Source organism: Lissotriton vulgaris, chromosome 7 (assembly GCF_964263255.1).
Source record: "Lissotriton vulgaris chromosome 7, aLisVul1.2, whole genome shotgun sequence".
NCBI lineage: Eukaryota > Metazoa > Chordata > Amphibia > Caudata > Salamandridae > Lissotriton > Lissotriton vulgaris.
In genome coordinates this window covers 827,434,287-827,458,460 of record NC_141695.1, presented here as the reverse complement: position 1 = coordinate 827,458,460, position 24,174 = coordinate 827,434,287, and the positions used below count along the sequence as shown (strand labels likewise).

The 24,174-nt window shown below is 45.8% G+C and overlaps 1 protein-coding gene across 8 annotated transcripts in view; it reads right to left on the bottom strand.

Moving 5' to 3' along the window:
• Window positions 1–24,174, bottom strand: part of TMC6 (transmembrane channel like 6) — a 225,286-nt gene that overhangs the window by 75,800 nt on the left and 125,312 nt on the right. For all 8 annotated transcript variants that reach the window (XM_086931088.1, XM_086931093.1, XM_086931095.1 and 5 more), the window contains 7 exons: window positions 23,426–23,538; window positions 12,220–12,336; window positions 3,955–4,113; window positions 3,472–3,577; window positions 2,173–2,248; window positions 915–1,169; window positions 628–815 (listed from right to left, as the gene is read on the bottom strand). In XM_086931088.1, coding sequence (XP_086787214.1) covers window positions 628–815; window positions 915–1,169; window positions 2,173–2,248; window positions 3,472–3,577; window positions 3,955–4,113; window positions 12,220–12,336; window positions 23,426–23,538 — 1,014 coding nt within the window. The remainder of the gene's footprint in view (window positions 1–627; window positions 816–914; window positions 1,170–2,172; window positions 2,249–3,471; window positions 3,578–3,954; window positions 4,114–12,219; window positions 12,337–23,425; window positions 23,539–24,174) is intronic.

The window sequence follows — 24,174 nt, the reverse complement described above, 5'->3', positions numbered from 1 at the left end:
ATTAGCGAGTCGCAATTAAGGAATGTTGAGAAATCGCTATTTTTTAAGCGATTTCTACATGCATAAGTTTTTGCGAGTCCTTAATTAGGATCCCTTAAAAATCGCAATTAAGGACTCGCAAAAGCATGGCTTGATGCATTTGCCAGATAGTCTTTTCTCAGAGACAGCAAACGGAAAAAGGGTACCTATTCTATTTTTGTTTGTTCCTATCATTTGAGATTGAGATAGGTCTCTAATATTTTCAACAGAGGTTCTTTTTAGCTCCTCCTTTCCTGTCAGCCAAGCATGTTGACACAAAGCAGTTTTCTTTAATTCCACATTTGGTTATGCAGGGGTTTTCCCGATAAAGTGGTGGTGTTGGATTAATTCTCATTTTTTCCAAACATGTATAATTTCAATTGCCATAAAAAGTTAAAATATTAGTTGCAACAGATGGCAGACTTCCTCCTAAGAGAGTGTTCAGTTTTAGGTTGATCACTAAATATTACAGAACTTCGGTAGGAGGTCTGGCTTGGGTTTAGGGGAAGAGGCCATATCTGAGACAGTTTAAATATGTAGTCAGAGTTTTGTTTTATTGGTGTGTGTGTGCATGTTTCTGGTCCCCTCTGTGCTTTGTGGTGTTTTTACCTGTACACTAGGATGATGCAGGTGATGAAGAACGATACTCCGATAGTGAAGGCGTATGCGAGAGGCATGTTGTAGAGGAGTTGGCTGTTTTTCTCGCAGTTGCTGCTGTTGGGTTGGAGGACACACGCTTCATTAAAGGTAAAGTTGCTGTAATAGCCATAGTACATCAAGGTGTGCGTGAAATAGCCCTGCGGTGAAGGAGCGGTATGTGAGCACGTTCAAGAATTGGATACAAAACAATCTAGGTAGTCATGATGACACAAGAGGCAAAGATCCAAAGTACTCACCGCCCCTGTCAGGAGTTCCAGCCCAGCAAAGTCCCTGCTGTTTGGGGTGCTTGGAGGGTGCACTGCCTGTGGGACTACAATGAAGACCAGGCAGATGAGGAAGAGGAATATGTTGAACAAGAGCAGAGTCTTAAGGAAGAGGAAGTAGGAGAGGACGCTGGAGCCAAAGCGGCCACTGATCTGCTTCAAGGAGTAATACCAGGGCAGCAGGGAATGAGCAAAGGAGATCATTCCAATCCAGGCACTCCGGGCACTCTGAGAGAAGAGAAAGCCAAAGTTAGACTAGATCCTAACCAACTCTACTAACACGCCCCCCGGAACCCAACACATCTTGTTGCAAACAATCTATGGTCTTCATTCGAAGAGCAGTCCAAACTTTTACTAAGCCCGTAGACTACACATATAACCTTCACAAGCATCTTGCCCCCTGACCGCCAGCACCAGTGCCCCTTTAGCTCCTACCCAGCTGCCATTTGCGATCATCCTTAGAAAAGTCAAGTCAGTATCCCCCACACCTTCCTTCTTCATTCCCCACACCTTCCTACTTCCCGTAAGTCACAGAGCGACCCTGGTCCAATTGACCGAAGGAAGTTCACCCCTCACTGTCATACATACTCATTAAAAGTTTCAACTCTCACCACGGAGCCCAGGCAGGTTCATATGTACCACTCTGCCATCCATCTCTCATGCATGATCTCAAATTTGACCAGACTACACATGCTGACCTCATTCATTTCCTATTCTCACCTGTTACAAAGCTCCTCACCCAGGGCCCTCAGTTTCATCCACGCTTCCTTCCACTTCTATCTGTCACACTTCAAGTGAGGGGTACATATCGGTGCATGCATACAGGTTTACAGAGAAAGAGCCCAGCTCCTCCCACAGGGAAATGTCAATTGGAAGTAGAGACCTACATGAGATGTGGGTGGGTGAAGGAATAAGGTCAATGGGGAAGGTAGTCCAAATCTGGCCATATGGCAGGAAAGGCAGACACCAAAGAGAAGGATCAGGTTCTAACTACAGGGATGGCTTGCCACATGGTATTTACAACTGTGTGTAGGGGGATCAGTAAAGGGCTGCATAGAGTAGTCCATCTATTCCCATGGTATGGGGGGGGGGGTATAAAGAGGGGGGAGTTCATCTCTTCAACAGGTGTGCCTAGGGCTGGATTTCATATATTGGGCTTCTCGTGCCTAAAGCTGCAGGTTGTGTTGTTTGCAGAAATAAGGTTTCGCCAGGGCGGAGGTTTGCTTCTTACCATGATGATGTCATACTTGACCCGCCTGCAGCAGGCTGCGCGGCCCCTCTTCTTAGAACCACCAATCTCTACTTGCCTAAAAAGGATAGAAACTGGAATAAGCTGAGAGCATCCATGAATCAACCGCCCATGGGGAAAAAGGTGACAGGCAGCAACAGACTGGCCATTACCTGAATATGGCAATTGTTGGATGGAGTGGGGTGTATTAAGTCGTTGGGGCCTCTCCAGGCTAGTTCACAACTGCCACCTGCTGGTTCTGGGCCATTTAGTTGTAGTTAAGAATTTCTGATTAGGGCATCTCTAAAGGAAAAATGTTTCCAAAGATGTGTCTTGCAGGACACCTGCATACTAAAGTCCCATCCCAGCCCCTGTTTCCCATGTATAAAGACAGTGTCTCCACACAGGATTCTCTGCACAGGACTTGTTCAGTGAGCAAGGCCACCACGTGGACAACATCCGCTGACGACATTGATGAGGGGTTACTGGGCTTTCAATCTGACAGAGGAAGAAACACCCCTGAGAATCAAAGGGGTAGAGGGCTATGCCCTTAGATAGTCACAGGGAGAGGGCCTCTCTCAGGAGCACAGGTGTAGGGATTTATAGGGAAGGTAAACTTCAGGGTTGCATCATTTCTGGCTCCAAGGTTTACAGGGGCAGGTTCTAGGTCAAAGCCCTGTAAGAAATCACAGGTACCAGAAAGCTGAAGGGCACAGGTTGAGTTCAAGGGTGATGGCTATCAGGGACCCTGAACTCACAGTCCCAGGTACAAGGCCACAGGTGTGAAATCTGAGAGGCAGGGGGGATTGTCAAGGTCTACAAGAGAGCACAGGACACTGCATATGAAAGTTTGAAGTGTTATTTCATCCAGGTGCGTGCAAAATTCTTCCTGTGATAGGAAAGCTAATGCTAACCCATTTCATACCGGTATAGATGTTGTTTAAGAACTATGCACTTTCCTTAAATCACTGCATATATGGTAAGTCTACTTTGGTAATTAATTCACTAGCTTCATAATTTAGGAATACTTTTTTTTTTAACAGAGTGCAATTTTAAATGGACAGAATCTTAGATCCTCCAGCAAGACTACTACACTGGTAAAGTAAAGCAGGGATCTCGTGGGCAGACCCTTATCAAAGCCGACTCTTACAGAAACTGCGCTTGCAAAGGAACCAGCTTCGATATGTCATCCTTAGTGTCTGGTTAATAAGACAGTAGAAACTCTCCCTTCACTGTGAAGCTCTTGGGAAGGCGGTAGCACAGCATTACTGCAGAGCACATCACACTGAGGTTTGTACCTACCTTAGCTCCCGCTTCACTGCCAGGCTCAGAGGCATACTCTGAAGCATACGGTCCCTCTGTCCCGCCGACAGGCTCTGCAGCTCCATCACCAGAAGGTTGCGCTTCTCTGGGGTGGGAGGAAAGAATGTTTACATGGTGGCTTGAGATTAGATTTGCTCCCAAATAAACTGATGACGCAAACACATACACAAGCTTCTCCCGCTATTAGTATGCATACACTCAGTGGTCCTGCCCCTTTCCTTGGAACCAGATTCACGATCTAGTCTATAACTAAAGAATGCACACTTGTATCCCAATTCTCATACTGAAGTATGGATGCCACACTCCCCATGTTATGTACACACATTAATACCTGAATTAATATATAAATACACATTGGGCAACTGACTACAGCACATATATCACAACTAACACACTCCACTAACAGACCAGTACACCTGTGTAAGCATGTGAGGCCATGTCATCAAAATGGAGCACACTCACCGGCCTCCTCTTCCAGGTCAATATCGGTCTCCAAGTTGTAGTGACGAATGCTGGGTCGAGCTGAACGCCCCAGGTCATGTATCGATGGACGGCTCTTTCTGCGGCGCAGCTGCATTGTACGGTTGTAGTATTCAGAGATGACGGCTCCACGGCTGCGGCCTGTACAAACCGATATAGGACATCACAATAACAAAACAAAAAAACTGCCCACCCACCTCCATCTAGTTATGTTCATAATCCTAGCACCATCACTAAAGACACCCATAATCAATGCAATCCATGGAGCCCAACAACTTTGTCAACAATCCCGATTGTTCTATAATCTCTGCAGCACCCTCTTGAGCCCCATAAATTACTGCAACTGCTTTTGTGCTACTTACTGCTGATGGAGGGGGAACATTTTACTATATAGATATTCAGGGACACTCATCACTTACTCAGCATGACCCCTGCGTAGGCCCTGCTGCTTGAGTGTTATAGGCCTCAGTTACATTGGCCTGAGCACTGCCATTTTCTCTCAGCTTAAGCAGAAGCAGAGAGCAGCTCTGACCCAAGCTTCTCCCAGCTCCACTTCTCTGCGAGGCCTCGCACCCCTTCTAGGTCCCCACCTCACTGTATGCTAGGTTCACGATCATTAAAGTTCAAGTTCCTTCTTAATCTTGCAACACACCCCGAGCCCCCCACCTAACAGCTGTGAACGGAGAAAAGGGAAGTTCCCACCACAAGCTACTTTGAGCCCGTCCGATAAATGAGGATAAATGTGGCAAATTAGTATCACAGACTGGCACAGTAACGCATGAATAGAATCCTTCGAAGCATTAATAACACATTTCTGGGGAGGAGGAGCTACGCGGGCATCCAAGATGGTCGCGTGAGCAGAGAGCTCCCGAGACCCGCGCCGTCCTTCTTTATTTATCCTTCACCTATCCTGGTCAGTTTGACGGGCTTTTGTAGCGCTATCTTCACTGATGCCAACGTTCCTATTTTGGTCGAAATCGGACCTCGGGGACCATTTTTCTGACATCTGCAACTTTTTGGCCTGCCCGCGGGCGCGACCGGGGACTCGGCTACCCACTGAGGCCGACCTGTAATTGAACAACAACGGCTGACTGGCATCTGGCCCACCGGAGGTGTGCTGCTTTCACTTTCGGTTTCCATCTCTTTGTTCTTGTCTCCTCCTACTCTGCCTGCGCCTGTTGCCTTCACAGCCAACATTCTCCTCCGTAGGACTGGCACGGAGGTCGCGATACTCCCATTTCACTGGCACGTTGGAGTTTCGAGACTATTCCTCCTTTTCGCCACTTCTCCTGTTTCTCCGGCCAACACTGGAAGTGTGATGGCGACTAAAGCGGAGGCCGAAAAACGCCGGAAGGCTGCGTCCCGGGGGGATCGATCCAGTCCAACATGATCGAACGCTACACACAGCCGAGAGGCTCCCCCGGGGCCACAGGCGTTGGTGCTGAAGGACTTCAAACGGACATGCCATCTTCGTCAGAGGTATCGCTCCATGATCTTTTGGCTGCCATCACTGGACTAAAGGCCGATATGAGTCAGCAATTCGAAGCCGTCGTGTCCAAGATAGACACGGTGGCGGTGGATGTAACTCTTATTCGGGCCGACTTAGCCAAAACGAACGAGCGGGTGAAGGCTCTGGATCTTAAAGCATCGAGTCTGGTGACGGACATGGCTGAGGCGCAATCCGAGATTGGTAATCTGCGTGCCTCGCATGATCTGCTGGTCAAACGGATGGAGGACTATGACAACAGGGCCAGGCGGAACAACATACGCCTCGTCGGAGTGCCGGAATGCGATGGTGCTGTATCGACCGACCTGTTGGTCGAGGAACTAATTGTCGCTCAACTAGCACCAGCAGGACTCAGTAAGTTCTTTGCCGTGGAGCGCGCCTATCGTTTTCCAGGAGGACAAGTGAAGCCAGGAAACCCACCGAGGCCTATTATTGCGAGGCTTTTTCACTACCGGGACAGAGACGCTATCCTTCAGGCCGCCCGCAAGCACGGCCCTTTAAAATATGACAATAACTCTGTCTCCATATATCCCGATTTCACTCCCCAAGTGCAGAGGCAAAGATCAAGTTTCCTTGGAGTCAAGCGTCGCTTGAGGGATCGGGGACTGAAATACGCCATGCTGTTTCCGGCCCGACTACGGGTCGAATTTCGAGAGCGTGCCTACTTTTTTGATCGGCCTGAACGTGCTGCTGACTGGTTGGACTCGCTGCCGGCGGATGACTTTGGAAACGGAGGCCCCGGTGGCGCGGAAGGTGGTGCAACGGCCCAGGAGTAATTGGGGCCCCTGAGGTTCTGATTGAGACTATGCCATATACTGTGTAACTTAACTTTGTGCTTCATGTTATCGCCCGTGACGGTGCGGGAACGGGTGATTTCTCCCTTCCTCCTCGGGGGGTTCTTTGTGTAGATAATATGGGGCGACAGGCACACTGCAGTTGGGGGTGGCTTTTTAGTCAGCAGGGGTGCAGGGAGGGGGGTGTTGTGATGGGTTTCGGTTTTGGGGTTGGTTTCTGGGGACTTGGTTGGGTTTTGTTTCGTTTGTTCTGTCTTGGTTTTCATGGTACTTCACATTTTGCAATGACTTTGAACTGTGGGCTTTGCTGGTGGGTGGGGGTGGAATGTCTGTGCCGCAATGGGGGGGGGTGAAATGCGGGTTCTTTCTTGGAACGTAAATGGTTTGGGTGATAGGATTAAGCGGGGCATTGTACTGCAATTCTTGAGGCGCCACACCCCAGATATTGTATTCCTTCAGGAGACCCATTTGATTGGAAATGCTTGCAAAGCCTTAGACCGCCGGGGTTATCGCCTGGTTGCACACGCTGGCTTCACTTCAGGATCTCGGGGGGTGGGTATCATGGTAAAGTCTTCCCTTGCTCTTGCTATTGACGAGGTTGTCCTTGATGACCGTGGGCGGTATGCTGCTGTGTCTGGGAGGTGGGAGGGTAAACAGATTGTGTTTGTTGTTGTCTATATTCCTCCGGGACTGCAGGCTACCACTTATGCTGATCTTGGCAGGACTCTCCTTGGGCTTCCGGACGGATTGTTAATCCTTGGTGGGGACTTTAATTCTGTAATGTCCGGTGAATGTGATCGACTTCCCCCTAGGGTGTTGTTGCAGTCCCAGATGTGGCTCAGTGAGATGGCTGATACTTTTGGCTTGGTGGATGTCTGGCGCTCACTACACCCCACACTCCAGCAATACACTTTCCACTCTGGTGCGCATGGTAGCCTCTCCCGTATTGATTATTTTCTTATGCTGGCCTCCACTCTGTCCACAGTTCGAGAGATACGACATCTTCCTCGTGGTATCTCGGACCACTCCCCCTTGCTGCTTACGATTTCTGTAGGCGGTTTACTTGGTAACAGGGTCCCCCCGATTCCTCCCTGGCACTTCCGTAACCCCAGGCTCCGCTCAGAGTTGGTTAAGGCAGTAGATTGCTACTTTTCTGAGAATGTGGGCTCGGTCACTTCCCCTACTGTTCTTTGGGAGGCTTTCAAGACGGTTATTAGGGGCTCCGCCCTATCATTCATTGCCGCAGAGCGTAGGGTCAAGAGGGAGGCTGTTGTGGCTCTTGAAACCGAAATCACTGCGCTTGAAAGTGAGCTGGGTGGGAATGACACGCCTGCCTTGCTGCACGCTTTGGAATTGAAGCAGGCGGACTATAGAGCCTGTGTCACGGATGCTGCCAAATTGATGCGGGCGAATCAACTGGGCCGACTGTATGATGTGGGTGACAAGGCTAGCAAGCTTCTTGCGTGGCTGGATAAGACTGAACGTGCGAGTCGTGTTGTTCCTTCCATTGTTCGTGAATCTGGTGAGAGTGTCTCTGATCCGAGTGAAATTGTGGATTGCTTTGTTGACCACTTCCGAACAGTTTATACGCCTGTCAGCGATCGAGATGAGGCCGATTCCAGGCTGCTGCTGCGGGACATCGCCCTGCCCACTGTATCGGAGGAGGACTGCCTTGCCCTGGAGGCCCCTTTTACTGTCGATGAGATTGCCCTCGCAATCCGATCCCTTCGCTCGGGAAAGGCGATGGGCCCTAATGGACTCCCCATTGAACTTTACAAACTTTGTCCCGACAAGATGGCCGCACACCTGCGTCAAATGTTTCTCGAGGCGGTTGAGGCTGGTTGCCTCCCCCTTGAGCAGCGCCTCGCTACCATTGTCGTCATTTATAAGGACGGCAAACCTCGTGACCGCTGCGCCTCGTACCGCCCTATTTCCCTACTCAATGCGGAACCCAAAATCCTTGCTAAGGTACTGGCCAATCGGTTGCTTAAGGTGATTTGCGACTTGATCCACCCGGATCAATCCGGTTTCATCCCCCATAGGAATACTGCCCTCAATCTGCGTAGGCTTCACAGCGTTCTCGCGAGAGCTCCAATCCTCGCCGAGCCGGCGGTGGTTGCGTCCCTCGATGCCACGATGGCATTTGACACTATCGAATGGCCCTATCTGTGGGCGGCCCTCGCTAAATTTGGCTTTGGCCCTAATTTCATCGCATGGGTCAAACTTCTTTACGAACGGCCACTTGCTCAGGTCGCTGTGAATGGTAGATGCTCGGATCCCTTCCCCTTAGGCCGTGGCACACGTCAGGGCTGTCCGCTCTCCCCGCTCCTATTCGCATTGGCGCTCGAGCCCCTTGCCGCGTGGCTCCGGTGGGAACCCTCTATTAAAGGGATCCGATGGTCCCCAGACCTTGAGGATCGTGTTTCCTTATATGCGGACGATATTCTCCTTTATCTCACTTCCCCTCAGAAGTCGCTCAACGTTCTCTTCGACGTTCTCACATCTTTCGGTAAGAATTCGGGACTTCTCATTAACTGGACCAAGTCCTGTGTCTACGTTATAGCTGGCTCGTTGCCGCCTTTACCCCGTAGGTTCCCCATTCTGGTAGCGGCCGATGGCTTCAAGTACTTGGGGATTTATGTATCCATGTCTTCCTCGGTCCGCTACGAACGAAACTTGTATGCTCCGCTTCGTAGGTTGAAGCAGGACGTTCGACGTTGGCGCGAACTGCCTTTATCTCCATTGGGCCGGGCGGCACTCTTTAAAATGATGTCGCTCCCCCGATTCCTTTACGCCCTGCAAAACTTCTTTGACCCTGTTCCAGCTCGCTATTTCCGTGAGGTCGAGAGTCTACAGCGACAACTTATTTGGGATGGCCGTGCCCGCATTGCCTTACCCCCGTCATACCAGGAGAGCGTGAGCTTGGATATCGCATTGCCGGATATTAGACGGTATTACTGGGCCTCGCACCTTAGCGCCATCAACCATGCGACCTATGCTCCGGAGCCCGCACCTGCTTTTGCCCTGGATAAATTATTGTTGCCTGGTGGCAATTTTAATAGGGCTCTGTATTCGAAGGCACCCTACCGGCTTCTCACTGGCCCGACGAAATGTGCAGTGCGGGCGTGGAGGGATGCTACCGTGGCCACGGGCTGGGGTGGTAGGCTGACACGTAAGACACCACTGTATGATTCGGAGCGGTTGGGGAACCTCTGGAAGACAAAAGGGTTTGAGAAATGGGACATGATTGGGATCAGCACGGTGGAGGACCTGTGGGCACGGGGCGCGGTTAAGTCCTTTGAGTCCCTGAAATTGGAATACCGGCTCGATGATAGAGAGCACTTCCGGTACATGCAGGTTAGACACGCCTTATCTTCCATCTTTCCACCGGGTACCGTTATCCCACAGTCCTCCCCCTTGGAGGATCGAGTTCTTGACGGCCACGTCCCGGATAGCACCATCTCCTTAATCTACAAGAAGCTTATCAACAACAGAGCTGACCAGCTTGAGAAGCTCCGGGCTGCCTGGACGGCTGACGGACTCGAATTAGACGACGAGGACTGGCAGTCAGCTGTGTCCTCCCCTAAGGAAGTGGCTATCCCGGCTCGGCTTCGCTTTGTCCAGTTGAAAATCCTCCACCGTGTGTATTTGACTGGGATGCGTCTGGTGCGAATGGGTTTGGTGTCGGATGGTCGATGTAGGCGTGGTTGTGGGATGGATGGCACCTTTTTCCATGTTCTGTGGGAATGCCCGATGATTGCAGCGTACTGGTCCAGGGTGCATGATGTCATGAGTCGTGTCACGGGGATCCCACTACTTCCCGAAGCGCGTCGTTGTCTGTTGAATGTGTGGGAACCGTCTGATTGTAATGCTGCCCAGACGCTTTGGGTTACCCTGGGGAACATGGTCGCAAAGAGAGATATCGCTCAGCTCTGGGGCTCCCCTAGACTACCATTGTTAAGTGCCTGGAAAGAGAACATGGATTGGTCCATGTTCCGAGAAAAGACCGTTTATGAGGCTCGGGGCGCCCGGGGAAGTGGTCCAGAGTTTGGGCTCAGTGGAATGCTTATCGCGGAGACATCTGTTCTCCCCCGCTTGACTATGAGGTCCCTCTCCCCTCATCTCCATGATTTACGTTCCTCCATTAATCCCACTACACGTTTTGTTTTCCCGCACGCGTCACCCCCCCTTGCCAGTATCCTCCTCTCCACATCTCTTACCCCCCCCCCACCTCCAGCAACCCTTGCCACTATGATACCATGTGTTTGTGTGTTGGTGTTCTTTCAACAAAAACATAAAATTAAACCTTTCTTATCCTTTTTGTATGAAGCTATGCTTTACCGACAATGTGGACTTGATAGTTTGCTTCAACAACGTGCTGTCTCTGATTCTACTTTCACTCAGCCTGTTTATGTCATAGCGGCCGGCCCTGCGGGGTTGTAGGCAGACGCTGTGTATTGTGCATTCGTAAATAAAGGTTTTAAAAAAAAAATAAAAAAAAATAACACATTTCTGTTGTCTATGATACATTAATGACAAACTTCTAGTCAAAATGGCAGGAACTCAGTCTAGACTGGCGTACGTGCCACAATTACGAGAAGGGGCCACATTTGCACTTATGGATGGGAAGGGTACCGGGTAGGCCAGTAAGTGACGATGGAAGGGTATGTGGTTCGAAGTGATGTGATATGGCGTGACCATAGGCTTCTCACCCCCGAAAAATATAAAAAGGAGATCAACAGGGATATCGTTGAACTACTCCTCGTCTGCACTTGGATGTCGGACAGGAGTTTTTCCCAGGGGTTACTCGAGAAGCCCTTGTTTCATGTACTTAGGTTCTGCTGCTCTATTGTATATTCTGCTGTATGAAATGCTTTTTCCTTTTTGCATTTAAAGTTATATTTCGCCATTTGAAATGTTATGTTTTCTCTGACCTTGTTTTATCTTCACTGCATTTAAGGTGTTTAACTTGTACTTACAGGATATCACACTTGCATACAGTGGTGAGTGTTTCCAATAATATGTGCTTAACCTTTTCTATGCAATCTGCCTCAAAGCTCACAAGTGTTCTTAAAGTATAGTCTCTCTCTCTCATAGCAGCTGTAAACTGTATTTTGTAAATTCAAACTGGTCCATGTGACTTTCAAGAGAATGCTAGGAGCAGGACCAAGTACTATGTGGTTTTTATGATATCATTGAATTTTCCTAGAAGCTGTGTCTTCTAATAAAACCTGTTCAACTTTCAGAAACAGTCTCCAAGGCTCATATATCCATTTTTTCCTGTTTTTAGAGCAAGCGTTCCAGGACTACCCCGGTGCAAATTAAGCTGTCCCATTTCCCTTAGTTCTCTCTCACGATCTCCCCAGCGCAGCTTCTGAGCTGCTGCACCAAGCCCCCTTACCCCTCCTGCCCACAATTAATTTTCCCTCCAACACTGCTCCACACAGCCCTCAATGCTTTCGCATTTTAAGGCTCACCAATACTTTCACCATCAAACCCACACCCTGATAATCCCAATGTCATTGTTCCAATATCCCCAATCTTTCCATGGATCATCCCTATTCCACCTGCATTATTTACAAAAATCCGAGGACACCCTAAACCTTCTGACATTGTCCAAATGGTATACCTACCTGTTCTCCACCCCAACCCCTGTGGTATGAATTATTTTCTCTCTACCATTTTACCCAAACCTCAATGACAGGTAGACATACTTTAGCCAAGCCTTGAAGGGTTCTCCCTTTCTCAAAGTATTGTGAAGTTGGAGCTCCAGCTTCACTCTCGTACCAACAGTGTTAATCACCAGTGTGACATGGCTTCTCTCAATCATGAAAGGTTCAACTGAGCCCTCAAACTCCAGTATTGCAAGTAACCCCCTCTCTTTCATCAGTAGTTTCACACGGATGCTGGCTTTCTTTTATTAACCTGTAGCACAACTTGACTCACCAATAGTGCGGCTGGGCATACAGGCAAGGATTCGCAGAGTGGCAGATGAATACTCTCTATTCGGAACGTAAAGTTCACCCAATCCACTGACATCCTGGAGATCTTGCTCCGTGTCTTCTGTAAGTGAAATGAAACGGGTAGTTCAGTCGCAATCACCAAGTCAGATACAAATCGGACTAATAAACACATTGCTGTAATTTGAATCTTTGTTCTGAACCTACCACCAATCATATATTGTTCTGAATGAGGACAATCTTAATTAATAGTCATCTTGGTCGGAATCACATATCTGGATCATGAATATATGTCTATTTATTTTGTTCTAAGTACCCAAAAGTACTCTTTCATTTATTAACTAGTCACACTGCTCAGACCCATTCTTCCAAAACTACAAATATATGTTTATTTGTATAATTTAAAAAGTCTGAACCTTTACATTTCCTTGTTCAAATAAAATGTACTCTAAACTACTTACAATGACTTCTCATAAATTCCTACTTGTTCACTGTTTTCCTCCCTACCCACACATCCATCTGTAATATATATATATATACACCTAAACTTGAGAACTACCCAGAGGTCTCTGCTTTTTTGCGCATATATATAGATCACCAAAGTCCCAAGAGCATTTTAAAGACGCACTCAACAACCACTGCAAGAACCCTCCGGTTTATTTTAAAAGGGAAACCAAGCTTCCTCATTCCAGTGGGCCAGGTCCTGGGGGCATGCAGAGATTTGTAAAACATAGAGGGGGCGCGCAGGGCTCCCCTCCAAGGGCATATTTACGCTCCGGGGAACACCACCTCCACAGAGCTTATGTAAATTATAACTAGGGGGGTGGACCTCGCAGATCCCCCACCCTCCTGGGTACCATAACCTCTTTGGGGCTATATTGAATAAACTAAACGGGGGCACAGACCCCCTCCGGGGCCACATACGGCCCGTGAATCACCACCATTTCCCAGCTGTCTCATGCACAACAAAGGAGGGGGCCACACAGCCTTCTTCCTGGAGCCAATATTGGCCCTTGGGACGCCACCCCCTAAGGCCGGCTCCTGCTTTGTTCCAGGGTGCACAATCTCGGGACATAGCTGTTTGCTTTTGCTTGGCGGGAGCTATGACCGCTCCAGACGAGCAATAGGAAACATTCTGCTTCCAGAAAGCGGGAGCTGTCAAACCGCTTCCGTTTGCTGGAAGCGATATTTTCATCTGTTTCCCTGCCCGCAAACATGCAGGCAGGGCAAGTGATGAAGGTATTACTCTTGCACACAGGGAGCTGCAATTCCAGCAGCTCCATGTGTGCGAGAGCAGTACCGGCTCCTGCAAGAGGCAGGGAGCCGGCTGGGACCGTTGGGGCCTTGAGGTCCTATAGCACACTGGGTGCCCTGAGTGGGCACCCAGGGAGACATGACCAGGCCCTGTGGGATGAAGTCACCGGGGCAGGAATCCGCCTAAGTAGAGAGGTAGCGCATCCCCATCCCCTATTGAATTTGGCAAGGCCCAGGTGATAGGGTCCCCAGGGCCAAAATCAGCCTGGGGAGGAGTGGCACGCAGCCCACCTCCCCCATCCAATTTTGTCTAGGCCCAACTAATCTTTGGGGGAAATATTTGTCCTTCCTAATGTTTTAACCCGTGAATGTGACTTCCTTGAAGGTTGTTCGAATCAGATAAAAACCTGTTCTTTACATTTTGGAAAAAGTTGTTGTCTACATTGCCTTTCACACCTTTAACTAGGCAGCTAATTGTTTAAAGGCATGAGCGAGACTAGTGAAAACAGTTTCAGACACTTGCAAACCAACCTTTAGCACCTTCACTTCAAGGTGGGAAAAGGGTTTGATAGCACCCGAGTGCGGGCTTTGAACTTTCCATTTAGCAGTGACTGCAAGGGAAACAGTGTTCACAACACTGTTTCCACAACGCATTGGTCAACAACGCTGTTGTTACCATGTATGCCATTATATCGTAAGTCGTAACAATGACTTGCAACACCAGGAATGTGTTGGATTTTAAATCCAACACCTTCTTTGCTGTTGCACAAACTGGAGTAGGAATAGTAATTTATACTATTCCAAGTCCAGCGCGCCCCCTACCCAAAGTCATTACGACTTGTGATGTAATGGCACGTGTGGTAACAACGCGGTCGTTGTAACAACTGCATTGTAAATCCATGCATTGTGAATGTATGCGTAGTAACGTCATACATTCGGACTGCAAAGCTTGAGAATGTATAAAGGTGTCACAAGGGGTTTTTCAGAGCTAATGAGGAGTACATTTCAAGAATAATTGAAAGTAAGCTAGATCAACAGCCAAATAATGTTTCGCTCTGTGACCTAACAAGTTCTCTCAATTTTATAAATTCAACAGAAAGTAACTTTCTGTTGGCCGTTCTATTGCATCACGAAAGTCATCTCCTTTTTCACTCTGTCTGCTCGAGGACTGGTTGCCCTTTTTAAAAAGATCCCAATCGCACAATATGTTTCTCTTTTCCAGGTGTTGAACTCTGCAAGTTCAGGTGCGCCTTTGGGTGCTTGTATACTTCTACAATCAAGGCAAAGAGGATGCTTGCATATTGTTGCTGCACAAAAGTACATAATCCCCAGGGCACGCCAGAGTCACGTTATGCGGTTTTCTTTTTTTTTTTGTAGTTAATATAGCGCAAACGTGGCCCAATGGCACTAGAGAGCTTTAAATTAACACCATGCGTTTTTAAATGAGAACTGTTCTGCAGGAAGAAATGCTTCAAGTGTGTAATCGAGGTATTCGAACATATATTTTATTCAAACGCCAACGTGATTAAAAAGAGGGTGTGCGAAAAAACTAAAAAGTTATGAGAGAAAGGCAAGGGTTTTACTTGAATATCCTACTATAAAGACAGGAAAAGGGAAAAAACAAAAGAAGGACTATTTAAAATTAACGTTTGCAAATCCACCCTTTTATAACTAGCCGGTCAGGAGAGAGTCAAGACTTAAAAGGAAACAAACTATTTGAAAAAGACTGCACTTTCATCCTCACATATAGCCAATGGAAATAGCCAATAGCCCTAGCTTGTTGTAGATGCACCAAATACCAGAGGGTAGCACACTATGCAAAAGCACTTGTTTTTTGCTTACGTTATTTTATGCCACACATTTAATTGCATCGGCCGCGCCCCTTTCAGAGACGCACCAGTTTTTTCATCCTACTTAAAGCCCCACCTCAAGGTCCCTTACGCAGCTGTAGTGCAGAATATGCACAAGACATTTATCCAACGAGGTAGCACTTACTAATTAACCAGATGAAAATACCACAGTTGGGTAGACTTTTCAGCAAAACTGGGGACTCCTCTTGGAAAAAATGAGGTGTGCATTTCACAGAAACTGAACCTCAAATGGGAAGCACTTACAAATATAAACATACAGGTGCCCCAGTAGGAGTCCAACTACAGCAAAGCACAAACCATGTCATGAGTGATATAGATATAGATAAGTAATGCATTGTGGGGTATAAGTTATAGTTAGCTCAGGTATCTATAACTGCTGAATTTCACTTGTTTTGTACAAGTGAAATCTCAGCCTAACTATAACATCCCTGTAACCTTGGTCTTTTTCAGTGAATTTCTGAGGTTTTTTTCGTGTGTATTTCCTAACTATAATGGCCCTGTAAGCTTTGTTTTTTCCGTGAATAAATAACATATTTATATGGTAGTTATGGTTAGGACTAGATTTCATGAGAAAAGTAGTTTTTGGTTTGACAAATCTACACAAAACCGTGCAAAAACAAGTCAAAAATGGCTCATCCACCTTGGATCCTTCTTCAAACATTTCGGGTTGACCTGTCAAGTGGGGGCTGAGAACAAGGATGGGGGTCCCAAAACTAGCTTTTCAAATTAGGTTTTCCATTGCAAATTAGACACGGCTACAGACAAAACAGCTGAATGGAATTACGCCAAATTTGGCAGAAAGCAAGATCTTGGTCCAGAAAGCGTGCTTGTTGCGATTTGGCGTAATTCTATTCCCTACCTTTCGAGAAATTAGGGTTAAAAAAAATGTGATATTTCACGCCGAGGAACATCAGCAAACCTGACAGATCTTTAGATAAGCTAAGTCTCCCGTCCTGAACAAAAGGTATAAAAAACATTGGCCAAGGAATATCTACCTTGAAAGTCAGGTGTACATAGTGAAGTTATAGAGACCCTTTTTATCTCATTATGTACATAATGGAAAAATATGAATCTTATTTGCACAAAGAAAGGACCTCGTTGGTTTGGGTTACAACAACCTGAATACCGATTTTACACAAACATGGTTTTAAAAAACAAGATAATGAAAGGAAAATACTGGCAAAGGTATATGACTCAAAGCTAAAGTATTTTATGCTATGTAAACGTTAACTTATTCAGCGCCTGCACACCAAAGTTTCTTGGTACTATAATGACCTAACCGAAGTGGCAGTTGCAAAGCTAATTTAATATTGCAAAACATATTGACAAAATAAATATGGGTAGAGAATTATTCTTCCTAGTGATTGCTGTTGAGAAGGTACAGGTGTATAAGGTGACAGTTCTAGTTCTACGGATCGTGAAAAGATACTGGTCGTTCGATCTTCAATTGGAGAGGGAGGAATCCCAATAGAATGTACATGAAATAAAATGTGGGAAGTATAGAAAAACCACTCTGTGGACTAGGAACTTAAAAACAATTCTTTAATGGACCAGAAGCCCGTGTAATTGTTTTTAAGAGTCGCATTGCCATAATTGACGCATGATTGAACATATGCATTGATCAGAGGAACATGAAATCTATTATATATGACCAGCAGAGTATTTCATGTAGTTTTCAAATGGAAAAAGCAGATGCTAGAGATCTTGGAAGCATGAAGGCAAAGGTAAGTTGGCATCAAGAGAGGTTCACAAATAATAGACTGTTGTGCAGATGGAAGGCAGGGACCCATTAATGAATGTCAGGTCAGAGAATCCAGGGCGCCCGAGCCCTTGAGAATAATCGGAAGTTCAATCTTCACTGGATTTAATTTCAAGCAGTTCAGTGACATCCATTACCGTACCAGAAGTGGACTCTGGGCTACAAAATACATTTTAGATTTGTCCTTCACAAACCCAAAGATCAACTGCATGTCTTGTGCATACATATAACATTTTGCGCCCACTTTAAACCAAAATTGTGTCAAAGGGTGTGTGCAGATATTGAATAAAAGTGGAGAAAATATCTAGTCATGAAAGACACCTCAAATGAGAGCTTTGGGTCCATACACGTTCAGAAGAATTGCCAAGATTTGATGATAATATATATTTATTTATGATTTTTCTTTACCGGAGGCTAAAGAGGCAGGCCAAGCTGTCTCTAGGTCAGACCTAACATGTACTCCATGCATACATCGTTATGCAAGAAGCTCCTATTAGCACCTACATGCCGCATTTGTTTATACTGACACTGGAGTTCATTCCTTAGCCTCCTTCACAGACCAATATAATACCCGTTTGACGTGTCTTTGAACATTATATTTCTAGGTCCACTTTTTAATAGGAAATAGTACCCTAAATTGCACTAGCAGTTTTTCATATTTGGGCCTAACATTTACTGCTATGGGATCTTGGGTACCACATATTACACATTCCAGGACAACACTCACAAAGGCGATTGGTACTCTATTTAGTTGACCTCAGCCTATATAACACAATGCATATCTACTGCAAAGTATGTGGCTGGTGTTTGGGGTATCCATGAATGCAATACTGGCCAGACCGAAGAGAACAGGTTTTGCAGAAGGGTTTTAATGGCACCCATTTCATCCTCTCATTTAATCTGTCATAGCAAACTGGGCATTCCGTATACAGAAGACTTTATTAGAGTCCAGCCTTTGTAGTTGGATGTTTAGAAAAATAAGGAGGCAAGTCTCACCAGAGATATTAAGGACTGCCTCAGTTGTGACAAACACTCGGAGTTCCCAAGGCTAGCCAGTGGGGAATCTAGATTGTGATCCGTTAATCTACAGCAGGTTTTTACGGACCCTGAGAGGCATCTTGACTTTAATAAAAACCAATAACACCAGGTCCTGTATGACCATGACCTAACTGACACCGAAAGAATGCTCATTGAGAGGCGGAAGAGGAGTGTGGGTATGTATATGATATGAACTCTGTTCCCCCAGGCCAGATATATGATCAGGCCAATGGGGTGTTGGGAACGGAATCTACAGGGCTATTACATTGAAATATATGTTATGTTTTCCTTTGGAATTAATACCAATCTTGACTCCTTGCCATGCCACTGTGATGGGAAGTCTGGTCAAACAATGTTGCATTTTATATTTTTCTGTGGTTATTATGCTATGTATTCAAAGCATTTTCTGTTTCCCCTTATGAAAAAAGCCATATTAGTAATCTCAAAGAAGCCCTAAATGTACTCTTTGAACTTATGGATGATGAAGTGATAATTCATCTAGGTGCATTTCTGATAGCAGCAGTATGAGCCTATGGTTCTATGATAATTATATATTTGTATTTAATTCATGGGGTCACTTGCAGGAGCCGGCGGGGATGCTGGGGCACTGGGGTTCCCCAGCAACCCATAAGGAAAATGAAATCTCCTGTCCTAATGTAACTTTAACTCAAGCCCTCGCCATGCACTGCTAATTACCTCCCATATTACATCACTCATGACATGTGCGATTACATCATTGATAACATCACTGCAACATCTGAAATTACAACACTGTGCAAGGCAAGGGCACAAGTTAAACTTTCTTTAGAGCACGAGTTATGGTTACTTGAGATAACTAGAACTGGTGAATTTAGGTGGTTTTGTTATTAAAACTGTATATTTTAACTGACATTTTCTAAACAAATTTAAGTTTCATGACAATGTTAGAAATGGGGGTCTCCAGTTAGCAATGGTTTGCCCCTTTGTCCAAATAGGGACCCTTGCTTCTAGTCAGGGTAAGAGGGATACCCTCCTAAAATAACCCCTGCTCACCCCCTTGGTAGCTTGGCACAAGCAGACAGGCTTATCTCATAGGCAGTGTTTAAAGCATTTGTAAACACATACAGTAACACAGTGAAAACACTGCAAAGGGACTTCACACCAGTTTAGAAAAATCTGTAGTCGATATCAAAAACAAGACCAAAACGACAAAAATCCACAATACAGTATTAGAAAAAAGACTTTCAAATGGTAGAAATAGTTTAGTTCAACGCAAGTTATAAATGCAACACTTTTCCAACAAAGTACCTCAGATGCGTCACGCAAAACAAACAAAAGGGTCGCAGGGAAGGTGATGCATCAGTTCCTTGCTTCGGGGGAGGTGATGCATCGGTTCTTTACTGCAGCACAGGGGAGGTGATGAGTCGGTTCCTTAATGGAGAGGAGGGGATGCGTCGGTTTCTTACTGCGTTCCAGTTACGATGCGACAAGATGGCGCCTCGACGATCCGGTGCTATGTGACAAAATGGCTGCTCAATGCGATGCGGCGGTCCGGTACGATGCGTGCACGTTTGCAGCCGCACAGCAGGTGCTGTGACGGACTTCTTGGCCATGCGTCGGGACCTGGTGTGGATGCGGCGCGCTTCTTCCTGTTGCTCACGAGGCGTCAGAACTAAGTGCGGATGCAGGCATGCTTCTTCCCCGTGACTCGGTGGTGCACCAGGAATCGGTGTGGATGCGACAGGCTTCTTCTCGTTGCGTCGATCTTCCAGCTCCCAGCGACAAACAGTCTCTAGAGGTCCTAAACAGCAGCAGGCACCTCTTTGCAGGATAGAATTCCCAGCAAGGAAATCCAGGGGAGCTGGTGGTGAAGGCTTTGTGTCCCTGAAACTTCAGAACAGGAGGCAAGCTTAGTTTCCCGCCCTTGGAGATCTTTTCTTCAAGCAGGTGACAAAGCAAACAGCAAAGTCCTTCTTGTCCTTTCCTTGGCAGCAAGCGCCACTGCATCCCAACCCCAGACAGCAAACAGTACAGAGGCAGTATTCCTCCTACGCTTATCTGGCTCTTCTCCTTGGCAAAGGTTCCTCTGGATTCCCCAGAAGTGATCTAAAGTTCTGGCGTCTGGGTCCAACTTTTTATACACACAAATTATTTGTTCTCTGAAGGCAGAGAGTGTCTGTACTCAGCCAAAACCAGTTCTGTCCTCACTGGTGCAGCTTCCGGGCAGGAGGCTGAGACAGCATTGTTGAAAGCAGACCTGGCCCAGGAAGGTGAAAGGAAATCTCCTCCCTCTACTCTAAATTCAACCCAGGTCCCATTCAGCCCAGCTCTGACTCATCAGACTGCCGGAATCGCTGCACTCTCCCATCTCCTGTCACTCATAAGACAGACATGCAATACACAAACGTAGCAGAGGCACACTGGATGGTTAGGCAAGAAAATGCCCACTTCCTAAAAGTGGTATTTTTAAACACAGAATGTAAAAATCACCCTCACTAAAAGATGCACTTTAACATTCTGAGTTCAGATATACTAAACTTTATTTTCCTATCTTGTTCCTAGGGCCAGTTATGTTTATGAGATGTTATAAACTAACTGCCCATTCTGGCCTACGGGAACAAATAGCCTTGCAATAGTGAAAAACTAAATTGGCAGTATTTCACTATCAGGACATGCAACATACATCAGGGCATGTCTACCTTTCACATACAATGCACCCTGCCCACAGGGGTACCTTGGGCCTACCTTCGGGGTGACTAACATGCAGAAAAGGGAAGGTTTGGATACTGGCAAGTGTGTGCACTTGCCAAGTCGACATGGCAAGCTCTGCAATGGCAGGCCTGAGCCACATTTTACAAGCTGCTTCTTTGGGTGGCACAATCTGTGCTGCAAACCTGGGCTGGCTTGGTGAGCAAAATAATGATGGATTAAACCCAGATCTGTGGCTGGGGGTGACTGTTTTGCCATTGTGCAACATTCGTCCATCATCTTGTGTGTTTTGCTGTTCAACCTATGTGGGAAGGGTATGCCCAGACGTGGGTCCGTGCTCACTATGCCACTGGAGTCAAGCTATCCTGGCTGAAGACGGCTGATAGCCAGAAACCGGTCCCAGGATGCTTGATTCCGGTCCAGGGGAGACATGGCTTGGCAGTTATGGCTGGACTGTTCCCATGAGGTAGGAATTAAACAAGGACCCCCTGGGTAGTAAGGTACGCAGACTCCTAGGGCAGGGTAAGAACCAACATGAGAAAAAAACCTAGGCCGTCAGCAAGAATTAGTGCACAGTTTGTCCAAACTATACAGAGAGAGGAACAATGACATGTGATTCTAGGTTAAAAATATATTTAATTTGTATAAAAATCATATAGTAACTACAACACGTTGAAACTATATGATACAATAAAAATGACATAACACATAATAATCACCATAAATACACAACATATTTAAATCATAAACAATACAATTAAAGATAATTCATATATGGAATATAAAAGGTGACAATAGAACTCGACGCGCGTTTCGGCTGAAAAAAACGCCTTCCTCAGGAGTCACTGGGTGAAAACTAGCAAAAGAATTTTGTTCTTGCTTAGCATTTCAGAAATTGAAAGACATCTTCTCGCAATTTCACAATCACAAAGGGGCCACTTGATAAAGGCTAATTCCTGATTTATAATGTGGTGATCCTACTAGTGATCTTCTATATATAATTGTATGAGGAGGTTGTTGGATTGCTCGAGACGGATTATTAAAAAACGATAGACGTGTAGATGGACATCCTCTATGTGAACATCAGATTACACATCACTAAGGAGTAGCTTCAATTCTTAAGTAGATGTTTCAATCCAAAAGAGAGAGTGGAGGAGGGGCGCTTGAATAGCTATTAACCCCACAGCTCACACGTATAGTGCCGAGTACTTGCTAGCTTGATGCTTTTTAAGCGTGGCACAGCATCTTTAAAGTACAACCAACTCAATTTTTGCAGGATATTGGAGAAACTTCTTTACATAAGGATAAATGATGGCTTGTTTGCGAGCTGATAAAAGGTTGCCGCCGAGCGTGCAGCAAGATGGTGCTGTTCCGTGTTCGGGAGCGCTCTGCTTCACCGGTAAAGGGATGAGGCACAGGGTCAAGACTGATTTGCATATGGCCAGGTCTGAACTGGGGTGGCTTGGTAAGCTAAATAACGATGGTTTAAACCCAGATCCGTGACTGGGGATGAATGTTTTGCCATTGTGCATCATCTTGTGTGTTTTGCTGCAAACCAACCAGCAACATTTGATTTACAGGACCTGGGCAAACATGGTGCACTGTACTAGGGTCTGACAAGTAAATCAAATAACCAATCATGGAGTCACTAATCCATTACAACAATTTACAACAGGGAGCACTTGCACTTTGGAACTGAACAGCAGTGGCAAAGTGCCCAACGCATCGAGACCAGCAAAAACACAGGGGGCAACAGCAAAAAATGGAAGGAAGACCCACACCAATGGTGCCAGGTCTAACAATTACCATACCTAACTATAACTTCACTTTAACCTTTGGGTTTTGTGAATGTGTATATATATATATATATATATATATATATATATATATATATATATATATATATATATATATATATATATATATATATTTACAATCTAATTCTACCATTGGTCACGTTGAGTGATGCCATTTTGGAAGCGCTTATATACAACATGTGGAAACCGTGATATATAGACATAGAAGACATTCTCCCCATTTTGACGCTATATTTAACATAGTTCAAGTTCAATAATAATTCATAAATGCATCACATTGTTAATAAAGGCACAATATAATGTTATAGAATTGTATATGAATTAGAATGGTCAAGGCCAAATTCTCTATTACTATTAAAAGACATGAACAAAACGCAAACACACAGCACCTTCAGTCCCGATGCAATTTACAATCATCTCTGGCAAATATGAAACAGGTGTTTTTTCATCTTGTTAAAGTTGTCAACATTTTGCCACGGGTCTTAGTAGTAAATCTTCCTTTGGCTGTCTGTAAGAGATGGGTGCCATGAGCTTGCCCTTCTAGGGTGGGATAATGGGCTCTTATCTTTTAACAGAATCAGATCCCTCTGTCCCTCCTGGTGAAACATCTTCTCTCAAGTCCTGGGTATACACTCTTTTCTCAAACACTGGTTGGATCTTCTTCTCTCAGTGATACATTGCAACCTCTTAACTTGGGTTGGTAACCCATCTTCGCTCAATCCCCAGTTGAAGCATTTTACCACCACTTCCCAGATAGACACTCACCCTGGCCGTTGAGGGGAAGCTGTTCCATTTCCAACTCTTCTGCCTCTTGCTCCCTCACCAAGTAACTGAAAGAGTTATGAAGAGAACTCTCCTCATCAGGACTCAGGTCCGTGCTGTTAGAAGACAAAGTAACATACACTGATAAACAGCAGCAAAGAAGATTATCGATACAAATATCCGGATATCTAAATTTTATCACTCTACCCCACCCCACATTACATAATCCTGTGACTAAAAAGAAAATGGATGGCAGAAAACGAAAAGAGAAACTGAACCAGAAAATACAACCGTAATGGAAAAAGGAGAGGAGGATAAGGAAAAGGGAGGAGGTAGTTCATGCTGCCCTGGCCCCTCTTCCTGCCTGCAGCCTGATTCTCTCCCCGATATAACCCACCGTCCACTACCACAACTCTATCACAGTCAACCAGTCATACATAAAGGATAGGGATTTTTTATAGACGTCTGTTGACTTGACACGGGAAAACAAAGTTTGATAAATAGAACTGATGGACTGATGATTAATTATTAGGCTAAGGAATGGATAAGAGTGGAAAGTGTGAAATTGCTGCATTTCCAACATACCTGAAACCAATTCAGGATTTTTGCTAATTATGAGGTTCTGCAGTCTAAAGTGAGACCCTGAGAGACAAACACCTTGAAAGCCTAGCATAGCTATAGTAAGAGAGAAAGAAGTAACAAGAAGGTGTGGACAATATTAAAGAGAATAAGTTACAGAAAAAGTGATAAAA